Source organism: Rattus norvegicus, chromosome 12 (assembly GCF_036323735.1).
Source record: "Rattus norvegicus strain BN/NHsdMcwi chromosome 12, GRCr8, whole genome shotgun sequence".
NCBI classification, from domain to species: domain Eukaryota; kingdom Metazoa; phylum Chordata; class Mammalia; order Rodentia; family Muridae; genus Rattus; species Rattus norvegicus.
Genome location: NC_086030.1, coordinates 10382190 through 10399696, shown reverse-complemented (window position 1 = coordinate 10399696; position 17507 = coordinate 10382190). Strand labels below are relative to the sequence as shown.

Below are 17507 nucleotides of genomic sequence, written 5' to 3'. Positions count from 1 at the left end.
TTTTATACATGGATAATTAATATAGCAGCATACATATGGTGCATCGGCAGACATAAATATTTATGGTCCATATCCAAAGGTCTAGAAAGTGTTGCTGAAAGATATTAGAAACGGCAACGTGGTGGCTCCCCCTACTGGTGAGAATATCATTTGCCTGAGCTCAACCGCTCGAATGAAATGGAAAATTCCAGAAAAACAATGACTGCTTTACATTGAATATCATTCTGTGTATATAATGTAATATATTTTGTGTTACATCCTACCTGGGCATGAAGCATCCCCTTGTCCAACATATGCACACCATATAGGCTCCTGACCTAATTATCAGCTACTAGCCATCTCAGTGACAGACCCACGGCAGTGACACTGCTGGACTTAGGTTCAAGTAAAAACGTATTTTACTGTAAAATGTTCCCCAAATCTCCCACCACAGTAGTGATCTTCACGTTCTTCCTTCTCTTTTCCTATTCCTCCCTCTGTCCCTTTCCTTTGAGATGGTGGCTCACTGTGAAGACCAGACTTACTTACCATAGAGCCCAGGGTGGTCTTGAACTTACGACTTCCCTACTTCTGCCTCTTGAGCACTGGGATTATAAGCATGTGCAACCGTACCTAGCATGCTAACAATTTTGTTAACATTAGGTTGTTATACTCATTTTATTTTATTGTTAGTTGTGTTAATCTCCTTACTACATTTTTTATATATAATAGAATATATGAAAAACATACTACACAGGAACTGGCATCATTCATGGTTTAAGTACCTCTTGGGGGGGTGTCTTTAGACTGTACCCAACATGGATAAAGGGACTTAACCTTATTAGTAAACAACATTTGATATGAATCTTTTTTTTTTCTTTTCTTTTTTTTTTTTTCGGAGCTGGGGACCAAACCCAGGGCCTTGCGCTTGCTAGGCAAGCGCTCTACCACTGAGCTAAATCCCCAACCCTTGATATGAATCTTAAAGGAAACCTAGAACTTCGCCAAGACAGAGGTGGGGAAATCAAATTAATTAAAATGGAAAACCTTGCAGTATTTTTTTCCACAAGTGTGAGGAAATGGAGTCCTGAGTCCCTGGTGGGGCAAGTCAGGGACAAAAGAGGTAGGGCTGAAGGGCGTGAAGAACTTGGCTTGCCACAAACATGTTTTACCACACAGGACTGGGTTGAGGGTGCCACAGAAGAATATGATGCGTTTTTTGCCTTATCAGACTTCTCCAGTGCCATTTGTCTGAGGCTAAGAGGGGCTTTTCTGTCTGTTAGAGCAAGAGAGAAGTAATAGTCTTTTTTTTTCTTTTTTTTTTTTTTTTTTTTTGGTTCATTTTTTTGGAGCTGGGGACCGAACCCAGGACCTTGCGCTTCCTAGGTAAGCGCTCTACCACTGAGCTAAATCCCCAGCCCCGAGAAGTAATAGTCTTACCTCAGTAAAACAAGCACTAGTGTTTTAAAGAGATTGTAAAATTTTATATGTAAGGGTATTTTGCCTCTGTGTGTGTGTGTGTGTGTGTGTGTGTGTGTGTGTGTGTGTGTGTGTGTGTGTGTGTGCGCGCGCGCGCGCGCGCGCGCGCGCGCAGGCATGCGCAGCATATGCATGCAGTACCCCAGAAGGCCAGAAGAGGGCAGAAGATACCCTGGAGTTGTAATTATAGATGGCTTTGAGCCTCCACGTGGATGCAGGGAACTGAATCCAGATCCCTGCAAGAGTAGCCTCTGTAAGTGTTCTCAACCCCTGAGCCACCTCTCTAGCCCCAGACCCTTCCACTTTCAACAAATGGTTTGTAAATAGTCTTCCTGCATCAAAGCTGTATTGTTGCTTGGCATGGTCCTACTTTCAGACTTGTGAGTAGATAAGCTTTGAATTTTATTTCTTTTCTACGCCACAAATGATTTCATTCCAATTACTGGACACCCGCCTGAAGTGACAACCAAGCAAGCTGTCAAATCAAACGCTCCATTGAACAATATTGCCCTTCGCATGACTGACAGCCTTTTTGGATCAGCCCTGGACAGAGGTGGTGAGCGAAAAGAGACACTAGCTGCTTGATAGAGACAAAGGAGAGGAGAGCTATTCCCAAGTTCAAATCATCTGGGACAGTAGGCACGGGGATTGGCCAGGAATCAAGTCTGGAGCTCAGGAAGCTAAAGATAAACTACAAATCGCTCTAGGACCGGATCCAGGGGATCTTCTGCCAGCCCTTCAGGTTGTAGGACACATGCTCGGTAGCAACTGTTGCTGCAGCCGTCACTCAGTACAGGGTGTACCCTGCAGCATCCCTTGCTTCTGATTCAGACTCGGAGCACCTGTGATGATTGGCAGGCTCTATGCCCCTGCTTCTTAGCTGCAATCAGGGCTAGGAAAGTTATCAGGCTCTGCCTAGTAAGATGAGGAATTATTTAAATTGGCAAGGGGGCCCAGGTACTGCAGTGTGCACTGGGAAAGCTAAATGCACACACTTCTGAGCCACCGGTCTCGCGAATCCGTGCTATTGTTGGGCATGGTTCCTCTCACTACTCTGAGAGCTTTGCCTCAGGCTTTCCTTTCTTGCTCGAGTCGGGTTTGTGACATCACAGAATGGTATTTCTCATTCCTAGCACAGAGCTCCTAAAAATCTTTGGCAGTCCTGGAGTGATATTGGTTTTGAGAGCCCGTTTGGTTCTAATGAAGCCATTCTCGGCGGGGGCCCGTGGGTAGCGTCAGGACAAGAGCTGAGAAACCAGAGAGACCAAGGCTTGATTAAAAGCTCAGGGCTTGCAGCCTCGTCTCCACCTTCTCTGATGAGGGGGAGAAGGATGAAAGAAGCGTCAGTGGCCAATTATTTAATCAGCTCTGCCCAATGAGTGATTAAAGGACGGGGTCCAGAGAGCATCTGCGTTGGCAAACACATCCGCGCGCCGTGTGAATGTTGTTCGGCTCAAGACGGAGTTGCTCGTGTCAACATTTATTAGCTACATAAAGCCGGTAAATGTTTAAAGGGGGCCTTTTATGTGTGGTTGCCTGATAGGAACGATCACAACAGACCGCCAGCAACACAGGCTTGCCCACAAGCCACAGCGGCTCGGTACACAAAAGACCTCTGAGAGAGCCTGTCTGACACCTTGCCTGCTCAACCTCAGGCTGACATCAAACTTGCGTGAACTACGATGTGAGGAGCTTGTTTGTAAATCCGCTGTGTGGGTGCCGTGCTGGTGGGACGGTGGTGAGCACAGCTACCTCCCAGGGTACCTCGTATAATCCTTACTCTTCTCTCTAAAGCTCTCCCCTTGTCTCGATGTCTTTGAATATACTCGTAGTTCACCACGGCATTTATATTCTTCTGGCAGTGCCCTGTTACTCCCGCTGTGGTGCTATTACCAAATAAATCTAGATTTTTTTTTATTTGCTTTGGTTTCAGTTTCTTTCTTTTTTTTCTTTTGACTGACAGCTGGCAGGACATCATATGGGGACATTGTTTCTCTGCTCAGGATACCGCTGGACCTCATTCTCAGCCCTGCTTTCTCTGGAGGCCCACGATCAAACAATAAGCATAAATCAAGTGCCTGTCTGGGTCCTCTGAGGCATTCTAGCAAATTATTGAACCAGAGAAGAGGGCCATGGGAACCCTCAAATTATAGCCACAGTTAGAATTGCAGGTGACCTGGGACTTAGGAATGTCATTCATGTAGGACTGAGCTGTTTCACCTGTGGGCTCTGATGCTAACTCCAGGCAGATGATGTCAGATCACTTTGAGTCATTAAATACCTAGTTAGTGCCAGGGTTGAAGAAATGATGTTTAAAAAGATACCAAATGTTTCTTGTAGTCAGGAAAACAAAATAAAGCAAAACCCATCAGCTCCCAACATGTTTCCAATTCGTTTTTTTTCCTGTCTGCCATTCTCTCTTTCCCTACCCCGTCTTCTCCCTTCTCTCCCCTTAAAATAATTGTTTATTTTTATTTATGTGTGTATATTCATGGACACCATTTGCATGCAGTTACCGCAGAAGCCAGAAGAGGGCGCTAGAGTCCCTGGAGCCCGAGTTACATACAGTTGTGAGTCACCTGTGAGTGGGTGCTGGGATCTGAACTTTGGAAGAGTAGCAAGTGCTCTTAACTGCTGGGTCATCTCTCCAGCCCCACGCCGTTCTCTTTATTCCCATTCTCTGTCATAACTTCTTTTCCTGTTCTTTCACGGGTAATGTCTGTGTACCATTTAGTCTTCTGCTCACTGTAGTCCTATATCTCCCCGATTCCATCTTCACTCAAAATGTATTTATCCAACACAGAGAGGCGGACTATTTTAAGTTCATGAGCCTCTTTCCTTATGTCTCTAATCACCCGACTTAGCCATTCATACGCCAAGCTTCAGAATTGCTCTAATGGTTCTTCACGACGCCATTGGTCTCTGCCTTGAACGCGTTTCAGCTCCTTGTTGGCCTCTGTGTTGCGATTCTCATAGACAAGTCTCACAGCCATCTGCCTAGACTTTTCCCTGGTACATTCTGGACTCTGCCCTGGAGTCCTCACGAGGGGACACTTTGACTAGTGTCATGCTCTCAAGACCCTGTGCTAGTCAGCTTTCTGTCACTGTAACAAACGCCCGAGATGATCGACTTATGGAGATAAAGATTTATTTTGGCTCATGGTATTGGAAATTATAATCCCTGCTCCGCTGGCCTCACGGCTCTGTCCAGAGGCCACACATAATGGCCTCAGTGCACTGTGGAGCAAAATTACTCATCTCATGGCCTAGACGCACAAGAAGAAAGATCAGGGTTTCCCAATCCTCGTGGAGGGCACAACCTCTGTGATCTATTCCTTTGCATAGGCTTGTCCTAAAGGTTCCACCATGTCACTATGGGGCCACAGGCTGGTGATCGTACCTTGAACATGCCGGTCTTTGGGTACACTCCAGATCCAAACTACAGTGCTATGGGAGGTGGTACACCTTTGTAAACTTGCATCCCAGGACCCTAGAGCCTTGCCTCAGTTTCCCTGCCTGTGCCTAGTATGTCAAAAACTTATGCAGAAGGTGTTTGTTCTGTTGGCACTACAGATAGTACGTGTTGATATGAAAGTCCTTTAAGTGCTGGATGTGGGATTGCTCCCTCGAGGTCTCAGCTGGTCTATAATCATATCTCTGTTTCAGTGTTTCTCTGTGCTTTTGTCTTAACATTTCTACATGTATGCATTATGTATGCATGTATGTATGCATGCATGTATGTATGTACGCATGCATTCATGTATGTATGCATGCACTTATATATGTACATATGCATGCACTTATATATGTATACGGGTATGTATGCATGCATGCATGTGTGCATGTACGTATGTATGCATGCACTTATATATGTATACATGTATGTATGCATGCATATATGTACATATGCATGCACTTATATATGTATACAGGTATGTATGCATGCATGCATGTGTGCATGTATGTATGTATGCATGTATGTATGTATGCATGTACTTATATATGTATGCGTGTGTGGACAGAAGACAAATTGTGGAAGTTGGTTGTCTGCTTCTACTGTGGGAGTCCTGGAGATGGATCTTGGAGAGGCCATTGCAAGCGCCCGGCCTGCTGAGCCACCTCACCAGACCAGTCTCTCTCCTTTCATTATTGGCCCTCATGCCCTTCAATAAAGCATGGTGGCTTCCCTAAATAGACATATAACATGTACCCCCGAGATTTAAGTCTTCCTTTTTCCTTTGCCCTATGTTCTTCCAATGATAGATATTAATGCCTAAAGCAGACTCCCATTCGAGACCTAAAACACGCAACAATCTGATTTAAGCAAGATGCTTCCAACATCTGCTTGACTTAATGTCTAGAAAATGTGATTCTGAAAATGATGTTTTCGCTTGTGTAATACTATTATGCCATAGCTATTTTATCGTTATTAAAGTTGAGAAAATACATTTTTAGGAGGAAAAGAAAGATAGAAAACAAGCTTTGCCTTGAGTTTCTTCAATTAAAATAAATGATGCCTGTGTCTCTCAGCCGAACATTTTTCTTGCGGATGAATAAGTGGACATCAGGTCCCTGTGGCCACCATCTCTGTGGGCTGAGTTGTGTGAATCCTGTTCCTCCGGCTGGGATGTGGGACCTTCCCAGGTTTGCTGGTATTCTCTCACTCCCAGTTTCACCTCTGAGTGTTCCCAGTGCTTTTCTGACAGGATTAATTGCAGCCACACTGGTCTGGTCACACACTTACAAATCTCTCTTCCTTCACTGGCGTTAATATCTCCTTCATGCCTCTGCCTGTCTGGATGCTCCCCCATGTTATGGCCTCTATTCTAACCCTCCTCCCCCCAAAAAGATCCTGGAGGTCTAGAAGTTTCTTTCTTCTATGAACACCCAGAGCTGTTCAAATCAGCTGGACTTCTAACCCTGCTTTGTTTCACAGTCATCAGTTCCACAGTGTGGGGGCAAAACTACTCATCTGATGCCCGAGGGTTACCCAGTAACCATGGATTACTGGGCAAACAGTTGAGAAACAAGGGGACATTCTCTGCTGTCCTATCTTAACGTGTTTTCGAGTTCTTGAAGGCTTCATTCTCCAAGATGTTCTATGCCCCAAGATTTATTTAGCACAGTCTCTTTTCAGAGAGAAAATAGTTTTAAACTGTGCTATTGTGTTGGTTTTGGTTTTGGTGCTGGGGACGACTATCTAGGGCCTAACACACAATCACTGTGCAAGTGCTTTCCCACTGAGCTACAACCCTAGTCCTTGGAGGTTGAACGTAGCCCAAAGGTCCATGTGTGAAAGGTTTGGCTCTCAGCCAGGTACTGCTGGAAGGTGATAGAGTCTTTAAGTGGTAGGAGAAAGTTAGGTCACTAATGGCACAATCCACCCCCATACCCCCAGTCAGTCAGTCAGTCAGTCAGTCAGTCAGTCAGTCAGTCTGTCTGTCTGTCTATGTCTCTTTCCTGCCATGACTTTACCACGTTTCTTTCCATGTCAAATAGGGTTCCGTGACCTCTGACTAGGGCCTCAAAACCAGAGACAAACAAAGAACCCCAACAAACCAAACCCCAAACCAAACCAAACCAAAACCTTTCTTCTTTTAAAGTTGATTGCCTCGGGGATCTTATTATAGCGTGAAGGCACTGGTGCCCATTTAACTATCTACTGTTATTTTTAATTCTGCAACTGAATGACTATGAACCAAAATGAGCTTCTGGCAAACCAAGTCCTTCAAATACAACATCTCTGAAAGAGAATGTGGTGGCACTTAGCACCCAGCAAGTGAGGGAAAGGACTTGGGGTGGGGCTCAGATTGACTTCAAGTCACAAGCTGTGTGTCCTGAACTGTGTCAGAACCTCCTCTGTATTCTGAAACAATATTGAGGATTCCAAAGGGTTTTTTTCGTAAGTGTTCTGATTCTGGGAATATTGGGTGTGTTAGACACAAACCCGAGAAATTTAAACACATTGATCAATTCATTAAAAATTGGAATAGTGACTGTTTCATGCTAGCATATTGTATTTTTGTGAAAAACACTCTTTGCTAGAGACGAAGTTAGTGAGAAAGTTCATTGGTTTATAGTTCGTAAGTCTCTTTGGTGTCTGATTTTCTAGAACAGGGGCATTCCCAAACTGATCTTTTCATTTTACCTGCTGTGATATATTATTTTAGATGAAAAAAATCTAGCTTCAAGCAGCTGTTCAGTTGAGAAAAGTTGAAAAGTATTTCATCAAGCCTTTAACTTAGTAATAAGTAGCCTTTGATTTGACAGCCAAGCTTGAGACAATTGAAATTTCTGAAGTTTATTACAATGTATAACTGTTACTTTTTTTGTTTTGTTTTGTAGTTTATCTTAAAGTTCATTTACCTGTCTTATACTTTGGGTGCAAATTTTACCTGTATGTGATTTTATAGGTCATTTGGAGATCACTCTCTCACCAAATGCTGTAAGAAATTTCCTTTGATATAAAACTTTCCATTTTAGAGGGATGCTCCATAAGCCTGGGAAATAAATAACTCAAAGGTTTAAGGAAGTTCCTGAAACTGACCAGATACACAAGCCCCGCATCCCACAAGTTCATATAAGTAGAAAGTACTGCTTGAGAGACTCTTTCAGACCAGTCAAGCTACCTAGAAGACACTCCAGAAAGACAAACTGCCTAGAACCATGATTCTCATCCTGAGGGTTAAGACCCCTTTGGGATAGGTACGGCCTTTTCACAGGGATCATCAAAATCTTTTTTTTTTTTTTTGGTTCTTTTTTTTCGGAGCTGGGGACCAAACCCAGGGCCTTGCGCTTCCTAGGCAAGCGCTCTACCACTGAGCTAAATCCCCAACCCCATCATAATCTTTTCACAAGGATCTCTAAGACCATCAGAAAACACAGATGAGATGTTTACATGAGGATTCAAAAGTAGCAAGATTACAGTTATGAAGTAGCAATGCAAATAATTTTATGGCTGGGGGTTATTAAAGCACAAAGAACTGTATTAAAGGGTTGTAGCATTAGGAAGGTTGAGAACTGCTGCCTTAGAGGCTCAGATCAACAGAGTTGCCTGAAAAGGGGCAGAGAGCACCCCGTAAGAGCCTCAGGCCATCTATGCAGCCTGAAAGAGATGCTCTTCAAGCTATGGGGCGCCTGCAGGCTGTGCAGCGAGCTCAGAGTTTCCAGCTTTTAGGAGCTGCTATCTGCGCTTGACTGGGCCTTGGTGATGCAGCTGTCTGCTGTCCTTGAGTCGTTTCTGCTCCAGTAAGTAACGCTCACTGTACTCCTGGAAGTAATGACAATAAAACTCATTGGTTCTCTGAGTTGGACTTTGGTGGTTATCTATCCTTTGATCTGTCTTGGGTTTCCTATATGGGGCTGAGTGGGTGTTTGTTTGTTTATACCTCCGTAGGAACAGTGTCACACACTAAAATACGATGATTCTTCAGACATTGATGGTTTTCACTATGCAACATGAAACAACTCAGACTTCTTTTTTCTTTTGATACAGCCGTGGGTGCTACTGCAAGGTCTTTAAGGGTTGAGAAGCTGCTAAATTCTTAGCAGCAGATACGCACTTCTCAAAACTCTACTTTTGCACGAAAGTTTGTGTTTTATCGCTGGCAAAGTTTTAACAGCAGTTTTCCTAAACAGGCAAACTTTGCTTACTCTTGAACAAATGAGTGTTTGCCTAGGTCCCAAACATAAATAACTGTTGTTTTCGTTGTTGTTGTTGGTGTTGGTGTTGGTGGTGGTGGTTTTTTTGTGTTTTGTGTTTGGTTTGGTTTTGGCCTCTCTCTGAGTCATGCATAATTTTCCTAGAAATAAGCAGCTAGTAGAACTTGTAACTCAGATAGGTTTGTAAGTGCTTCTTCAAGGGACTTCACATTAGCCATGACAAGGACATTCGTGCCTACCCCTCATCTTGTCACACAAACTACAACAGAAAAAAATGTGTATTGAAAGGTGTAACTTGGGGTTGGGGATTTAGCTCAGTGGTAGAGCGCTTGCCTAGGAAGCGCAAGGCCCTGGGTTCAGTCCCCAGCTCCGAAAAAAAGAACCAAAAGAAAAAAAAAAAAAGAAAAAAAAAGAAAGGTGTAACTTAATAGACCTGATGATTTCTACTGCTTTATTAAGAACCTACAACTTTGCTCCTCACCCTTTCCTGGTCCAGCCTGGTGTCACACCTTCAGTTTTTGTTTTCATTTGTGGTTGATTCTATGCCATTGTTGGGAAAGCCCGCCTAAGGTAACACTTTAGCACTGCTATAAAAAGTAGTTTGTGCGCAAGGCCCTGGGTTCAGTCCCCAGCTCCGAAAAAAAGAAAAAAAGAAAAAAGAAAAAAAGTAGTTTGCACTTTGCAAACGTGGATAGTCTGAATTGGTCTCAGGAATCCCCTCAGAAAATTATTCAACCACCCCAGGTTTGTTTCTGTTGCTTTGACAAAACATTCCCCCCACCAAAAACAAAAACAAAAACAATAAAAAAAACAAAAACAAAAAACCACCACCACCAACAACAAAAAAACAACAACAAAAAAAACCAACTTAGGAGGAAACGGTTTATTTGGCTTACAATTCCAGGTTACAGTCCGTCATTGTGGGGAAGTCAAGCGGGAGTTCATCATGTTATAACCGCAGTCAAGAGAAGAGAGAACGAGCACATGTGTACTTGCAGTCAGCCCCCTTTATACTCTTACGCAGTCTATGACCCACACACTTAAGGGATAGTGCTGCCCACAGTGGGCTGGGTCTTCCCACCTTAATTAGTTAATGTAAGAAAGACAATCACTGGCCACAGACTTCCCCAGGCCAGCTTGCTCTAGGCAGTCCCTCACTGAGACTCTTCCTTGTGAGATTGCATTGTATTACGTTAACAGTTCTGATCTAGATTGCGTTAACAGTTAAAGCTGTCCAGCACATTTACCATCTAAGACACAGCAATGGCAACAGCATAACTGGAGCATTGAAGGAAAGATTAAGGAAACAGGTAGCACACTTAGGGCGGTGCTGGTATATGAGAAGCTCCCAGAGCACCGCCATGCAGCAATGGATCCTGGGAAGGCATCCTGTTTCCGTTCTGGCCTTGATTACAATCTTCCATTTTCCTCCACGGCCACATCCTTCTGGCAAATGCCCATTTTAATTAATTGCTTCATCGGTCCCCTCCTGTGCTCTCTCTTTCAGCATCAGCCAGTGTCCACTCACAAGTGCAATAGAGCTGACCTCTGTCACACTGTCACCGTGACTCCTCCTTCCCATTTCACAACTCTTGCCCCATCACAGGCCGTTCTGGCTTCTGGTGTTGGGCCCTCCTGAGACTCGTCTTACTAATCTAGAGAGTGGGAAGCTGCCATAGAAGAATCAGAACCTCCCAGTCAGCCTGGGATTCACACAGCCAGACCCCATATTAAAGGAAACCTCAAAAAAAAAAAATCATTTTACGTCTTTGGGATTTTTTTGAAGGTTAAATGAAATAAAATATTTAAATTAATTGCCAGAATTCTTGGCTTTGGCACCTATCTCTCATATGAATTAGTCTCTTTTCCTTTTTTGCCTCTGTCTGGTCCACCCTAATATGCATGGAATTGCATGGAATTGATTTTCGTCTGCAGCATCCATTCATTCAGTCACGGTACACATGGGCATCATCTGTGACCTCATCCCATTGTGAAATATTTATTCATGGCTTCTCTGAGAGAGAGACTGCAATTAGGGCACAAGACAGGCATCAAAAGCTGCAGGTCCACGGTCGAAGTTGTGTTCTTCCGGGTGGCCAAACAGCTTCTCCAGTGACCTCAGTGCCCTTCCATGAAGGTCAACCTCCTTGGCAAGGCAGCCAAGATAAGCCAGCTTCCTCACTCAGCTCCTGTCTCTGGACGCTTGTAGTTTCCAGTGTTCAAGCCAACACTTGCCTGCCCCCTCTGTTTGGAATACCTTTCTTTGTGGGCCATAGCTTGCCTGTAAATGTAACTTGTCTGGAACAATCCACATAGGGCCTTGGCCACCCCCATTCAATGACTTCCCTTCTCCCTTGTCCTTCCCGCTCATTCTGTTCCCAGGCTTCTCAGAGGATGTGTGTTCATGGTCACCCTGTGTGTCTTGGTCGTCTGCTGAGTATGCTATACCGGGTAAGCACCTCCCACTCCCGCCATCATGTCATAGAAGAGTCTGGAGAGCTCGTCCATGAGTATTTATCTGTGGATGCATGAAAACATTTTCTATTAATTTTGGTCATTTTATTTAGTCAAGATGCTGCAATCTGCAAGCGGCTGATGTATAATGGCCAGCGAGCCACTGCACCAAATTTCATACTGGCTGCCGAACCAACGTACCACATACCTTACCTCCCATTGCTCTGCGCTTCGTGATGGATCTCTGGTCTTTACAGCCACTGGGCTGGGGAGGGGTCCTGGCTCTGGAAAGGAGAACCACATAGCCAAGTGCATCATCTGGTTCCAGTAAGAAGTCCTAGGAAATGGCTTGTAAATGTAACTTTTATTCTCCTGATGCAATTGTCTTCTCGGAGGCTTCCTGCCTCAGTCTGCTAACCTAGACCTAGACCTGGAAGCTTCTAGTCTCCGTACAATCTTATCTAGGCCTAGAATGTTTTCAGCCTCTCAGACTTGCTGCTGAGTAAGCTGACCCTTTCTTGTTCTTTCTGAGCTCTGGGTGGCTGGTTCAACTCATCTGTTTTCTGGTTCAAACTCTCTCCCAGCTGACTGATTCAATATGGCTTCTCTCTCAGCCTCTGAAGTGCTCTGCTTGGCCTCAAATTAACTCTAGCAATCTTTTCTACTCTTTTGGCTCCTTCTCAATCTCTTGTTCTTTCTGTCCTTCCCTGTGTGTAGCTTGTTCTCTCTTCACTCTGTCTCTGTAAAACTCTCCTGGTAAAACTGTCCCCGTCTCCCTCTCTGTGCTGCTCCACTCTCCCTCTCAACTCCACTGTGTTGTTTTCCATGAACTCCACTGTGTTCCTGTGCTGTACTCTCTTCCTCCTGTACTGTGTGTCTCCCCCTTAAGTAGCTTCCCTTTCCTCTCTTCTCCTGAGAGCTAGGCATATCCTACTCTATAAAATCTTTCTCTGATTGGTCACTTTTCCTGCCATTCAATTAGGCATCACTTTCAAACATGGGTGCTTCCTTCTGCAAACTAACTTCACCTTCATTGTTTGGGATTAAAGGTGAATGCTAAGGGCTGAACCCCACCCTAACTAGAAACAGGTTCAAATATCCTATAACAGTGGCCCATCTGTAAACAGACATCTTTATAGTTGCACTACATCGAGAGAATGGAGAATCAGAGTTGCACTACATTGAGAGAATGGAGAATCAGGTGCAAAATGGCTTCAGATTTCTGGAGGCTTGTTTGGGATGCCTTTAGAGATGAGAAGGTGACCTGAGTTCTATTTCCTGGCTCTTGGTTTGGAGTTGGTTGTCCATGAGAATTCTTTGTTGAAATCTCTTTGGGTGAAAACCTTGGCAGGATTTTTAGTTTGACAGACTTTGTCTATTTACAGCTTTTGAATAGATTGGGAAGTTAAGTGACATAAGGGCCTGGGGTCTTGAAGATGTCACTTTAGATCAGTCAAGTATTTTCCCATGAGCACTTGCAGTGGTCTGCGTTGCCGGGATGAAACTTTTTGTTATGACTTTTCTATGTCATCTTTCTTCCATGGAGGCTAGAGATCTTTCTACTGCCTTGAAGGTTAATGTAGTTGGTGGAATAGCCTCTCTCCTGTTACCCAGCCATAGTGCAGATTCTGGGCTGAGGAAAAGCTAGCTTGTGGTTAAAGTACTATGCTATGGATTTGATTTAATGGTCTAAAGTCCCAAAGAATGACTTCTTGCTTTTGTAGTCCTCCTTCAGATACCAGGACCTACTGTAGTTCGGGAAAGAATCATCGAGACCCCTCCAAACTGAGAAAGCCACTTCCTGGTGTGGGAAATGAATGGAGCTCCTGGAATGTGCCGATTACTAATTTATTTCAGGCCTGAAACTAGGCCTGGAGGGACAGGCAGGAATCTAAGTCTGTCCGGCAGCCTTTGCCAGACAGGAAGCGGAGGTCTTAGGGACTGTTCGGAGTCACAGGAGAGAGGCAGCAGATTAGAGGAAGCCTACCCAGAAGCCTTCCTCCTAGTCCACCATATGTCCTTTGATAGATCTGCCACATGCTATACCTCTGCTGGGCCTGGCTCTCCCTGTTCTCTCAGCCAGACGCTTGTTAGTTCTCCCTTAAGAAGTTACACAGAAGTCATTTATATATATATATATATATATATATATATATATATATATATATATATGTATATGTATATGTATATATATATATATATATATATTATGATCAGCCCCCAAGGGTGTGGTAGGTGTCATATATTGCTGTGTGTTTCCAGAGTGTCCCTCTCCTGTGCCTGTGCTGACGTATCCACTACATGGCGAGTTATGGACATTCTGTCTGACTGGACTAGGGAGTTTTTGGGCTCAGTACTGTGTATATGACTCACAGCCTGATACAAGGCCCATCAACCAATAGCACAGGATCATTTGAATGAAGAACCTTTTGAGCCTAGCGTTGTTCTAAGATCACAAGCCATCCATAAAGAAGCTGCTAATTAGACTGTTGGCTACCGATGACATTTTTTTTTTTTTTTGGTTCTTTTTTTCGGAGCTGGGGACCGAACCCAGGGCCTTGCGCTTCCTAGGTAAGCGCTCTACCACTGAGCTAAATCCCCAGCCCCTACTGATGACATTTTAAAAAAAGATTTATTCGTTTATTATATATGAGTACACTGTAGCTGTCTTCAGACACACCAGAAGAGGGCATCGGATCTCTTTACAGATGGTTGTGAGCCACCATGTGGTTGCTGGGATTTGAACTCATGACCTCTGGAAGAGCAGTCGGGTGCTCTTAACCGCTGAGCCATCTCTCCAGCCCCTACTGATGGCATTTTAATTATTCTAAAAACCACTAGCCTGTCTAATCTTTGTTTTCTGTAAGGTCCTTGACAGGAGACAGCTCGTATTAACTTGGGCTTCTCACCCCGTCCTTCAACAAGGAGAGTTGGACGATCCCAGAAGCCAGCCACGGGGGTGACGACTCAGATCAGGAGAGGATATCATGGAGGTAGAGCCATGGCCCCCTGTTCTGCACGTCACTGTCTTGGAGTAGCTGAGATTTATTTATTTATTTTTCCTGTGGAAAACTGTCCCCTCACAGTGGGCATTACGGGCAAGCCTCATCGTGTGTCTGTCAGTACCCCTGTAGGCAGGTTTGCTTTGAGAGTTTCTCCTACCGGAGAGTGAGGAAGGATCCCCCCAGGGAGTCTATTTATCCTCTGACCAGAATCACCGAAAGGCAGGCCTTTTCCAAACTCGAGTTAAGGAGCTGTGTGACGTGTCATTTATCATTGTCCTCTGTGGAGACGAGGAAGATGGGCGAGTTCATTACTTAAAGGATGTGCTCTTATCCTAACGGTCCAATTTCCCACACTCCTCCTGGAACGCAGTAATATTGTATCGTGATGAAATTTTCAATTAAAAATTTGTATTTTACTGGTTTTACTTCTGTGCGAATGTGTAACCCTATGTGTCAGCCCATGTGTGAGCGTGCCAGTGTCAGCAGAAGCCAGAGGCATTGGTGGATCATCAGTCACCCTGGAGTTTGAGCTACAGGCAGTCATAAGCCAATGGATGTGGGAGTAGGGACTGGAACTCGGCTCGTCTGGAGAGTAACACGTGGTCTTAATCACTGAGCCACCTCTCCAGCCTTTCAGGATAATTTCAGTGAAAACTGATCCACTAAGCCCTCAAAGTTGTTTGCCACCAAAGTAGGGCCTTCACTCGAGTTACTTGGCTACTAGACTTTTCCCTCCATTTATATCTTGTTCATATACGGTGGTGTCTAACATAGGGAAGGAATATTTCCTGGGAGAACGCTAGACAACTTTGGAAATGGGAAACGATCTAGAAACTTTAGAATTTCCCAAGAAGGCCCAAGGAGTTAAAGCAGTCAACCAAGAATTGGAAAAAAAAAATGTAGTGCTGGTCTTCATCAGTCCAGAGACTGGTATTAGTCAACAGGAGACACGCAGAAACTAATATATATGACTGCCAAAGTGCTAATGAGCAGGCCTGCCCTGAGAGTCTTTCTGTCTGTGGTTGGGAGAGAATGTCCGGTGAGTTCCTTTGTCCTATGACCACAGTCTCTGAAAGGTAATCCTAGCTGCCTTCCAGACCCTCATCGTCTAAACACAAGCCAGGGTTGCTCAATCGGTCTTATTCACATCTTGGGAGACGCAAGAGAGCTTGTGTTTCTGGTAAGGGTTCCTCTCCTTCTCCCTTGCAATTGTTTCCCTCTTCAGTCGGCTACAATGTAACTGTAAGCTCCTCAGCGGAACTCTTGGTAGGTGGGCGGGACTCTGCCTATGCGGCTTTTCTACCTCACGCTATCCTGTATTCTTTTTTTTATTTTTTACCCTGTATTCGTAATTGATTCATTTTATCAGGTATCTTGAATAAATGTATACCCTCTCCCTTCCATCATAGCGAACACTCAAAATAACATTTATAAAAATTTAGCTTTACACCAACATCTATGAAGAGCAAAACTCCGGGCCAAAGCTATTAATCAAATTCCATTTAAAGAGAGGATATTAAGTAAATTAGTTGAGCTGATTAAAAACACCTTCATCAAAGTAGAACATCGGTGCCAACAATATTAAGAGTTGAATTATCGATTTTGCTTTTTATAAAAACAGAATATAGTCCATTAGCAGGGAAGAAAAAACGATCCTTCCTCCTTCACTTTGAGGACAGTAAGGGGAGTGAGTGACCTACTGCTGGGGTTGGGAAGGAAGTTCTGGGAAGAAGAGGACATGAAGGCAGGGGATGTCAGAGGGGCAGAAAAGAGCCTCTGAGGTCAGATGCCCAGAGGAGGGCGCGGTCCGGCTGGGCAGCAGGACCACCTACATCCGCGGCGGTTGCGAGCGTACACCGGGGCGCTCCCGATCCCGGCCGCCAGAGGGCGCAGCCCGAGCCGGCGCGGCGCCGGGAGGGAGGAGGGGAGCGCGAGAAGGGTCAGGCGCGCAGGGCGTCCGCGCAGCTCGGCTTCGGGAAGGGCGCGGAGCCTCGGTCGCCGGGATGCGGCCGCCCGCGCTGTTGGCGCTGTTCAGCTGCTCCGCGGGTAAGTAGCGAGCGGCCCGGGCGGGCGCGGGGAGGGAGTCCGGGGCTGCTGGCCACCCCCGCGCGGTTCCGGCTGCCGCCTGCCCCGTCCCGCCCCGTCCCGGACGCAGCGCCCTCTAGCGGCGCCACCCTCGGCCCGCGCCCTCGCCATCTCCGCCTCCTTCCGCCGGGGCACGCGGGCTTGTGGGGAGGGCGCGGCCGGGTCCAGAGCCAGCGCCGCGCAACTGCTAGAAACTTTGCAAGAGGCCGCGCCTTGCCCGCCCATGCGCGCCGCCCGCGCGCCCTGCGGTGCACAGCTCGCGACCCACTATGTGCACCCCGCCTTGTGGGTCCCCAGCGCCCCGCCGAATGCATGCCGCGCTCCGCGGTGTGCACTCGCACCCCACCGTATCTATCTTGCGCCCCACGGCGTGCTGCCACGGCCCGCCTTGTGCACTCTACGCCCCACTGTGTGTATCCCGTGTGCCCCGCCGTGTGCACTCCCTGCTTGTGCATACTCTGTGCCCTGCCGTACACCCCCTGCTCTCCACCGTGTGCCTCTGCGCCCCACAGCTGTGCACTCATGGGCCCCATAGTTGTGCACCCCGTCTCCCTAGATGTGCATACCCGCGCCTCACCTGGGCACACCCCTCGATTCGCCGTGTGCATTCCCGGTGCCCGGCCGTACGTATTCCGAGTCCCACCTTGTTCAACCCCTCCGGACCTTAAATACTGTCCCTCCCATCCCCTCACCGTGCATACCCAGTATCCCGCTGTGTGCACCCCGCTCAATACCTGTGCGTCCCCCGTGTCCCGCCCTGTGCACCCTGTTCCTCCTGTTGTGGACAACCTGCGCCCGACCATAGGCATCCCTTTTCCCACTCTTCCGTATGTACCCTGGATC

The 17507-nt window shown here is 46.0% G+C and overlaps 1 protein-coding gene across 1 annotated transcript in view; it reads left to right on the top strand.

The window, feature by feature from the left end:
* The first annotated feature begins 16506 nt into the window (after positions 1 to 16506).
* The window catches only part of B3glct (beta 3-glucosyltransferase), a 91281-nt gene continuing 90280 nt past the window's right edge, over positions 16507 to 17507 (top strand). The window contains exon 1 of the mRNA NM_001398955.1: positions 16507 to 16625. Within this exon, the coding sequence (NP_001385884.1) occupies positions 16583 to 16625 (43 nt within the window). The 5' untranslated portion in view covers positions 16507 to 16582. The remainder of the gene's footprint in view (positions 16626 to 17507) is intronic.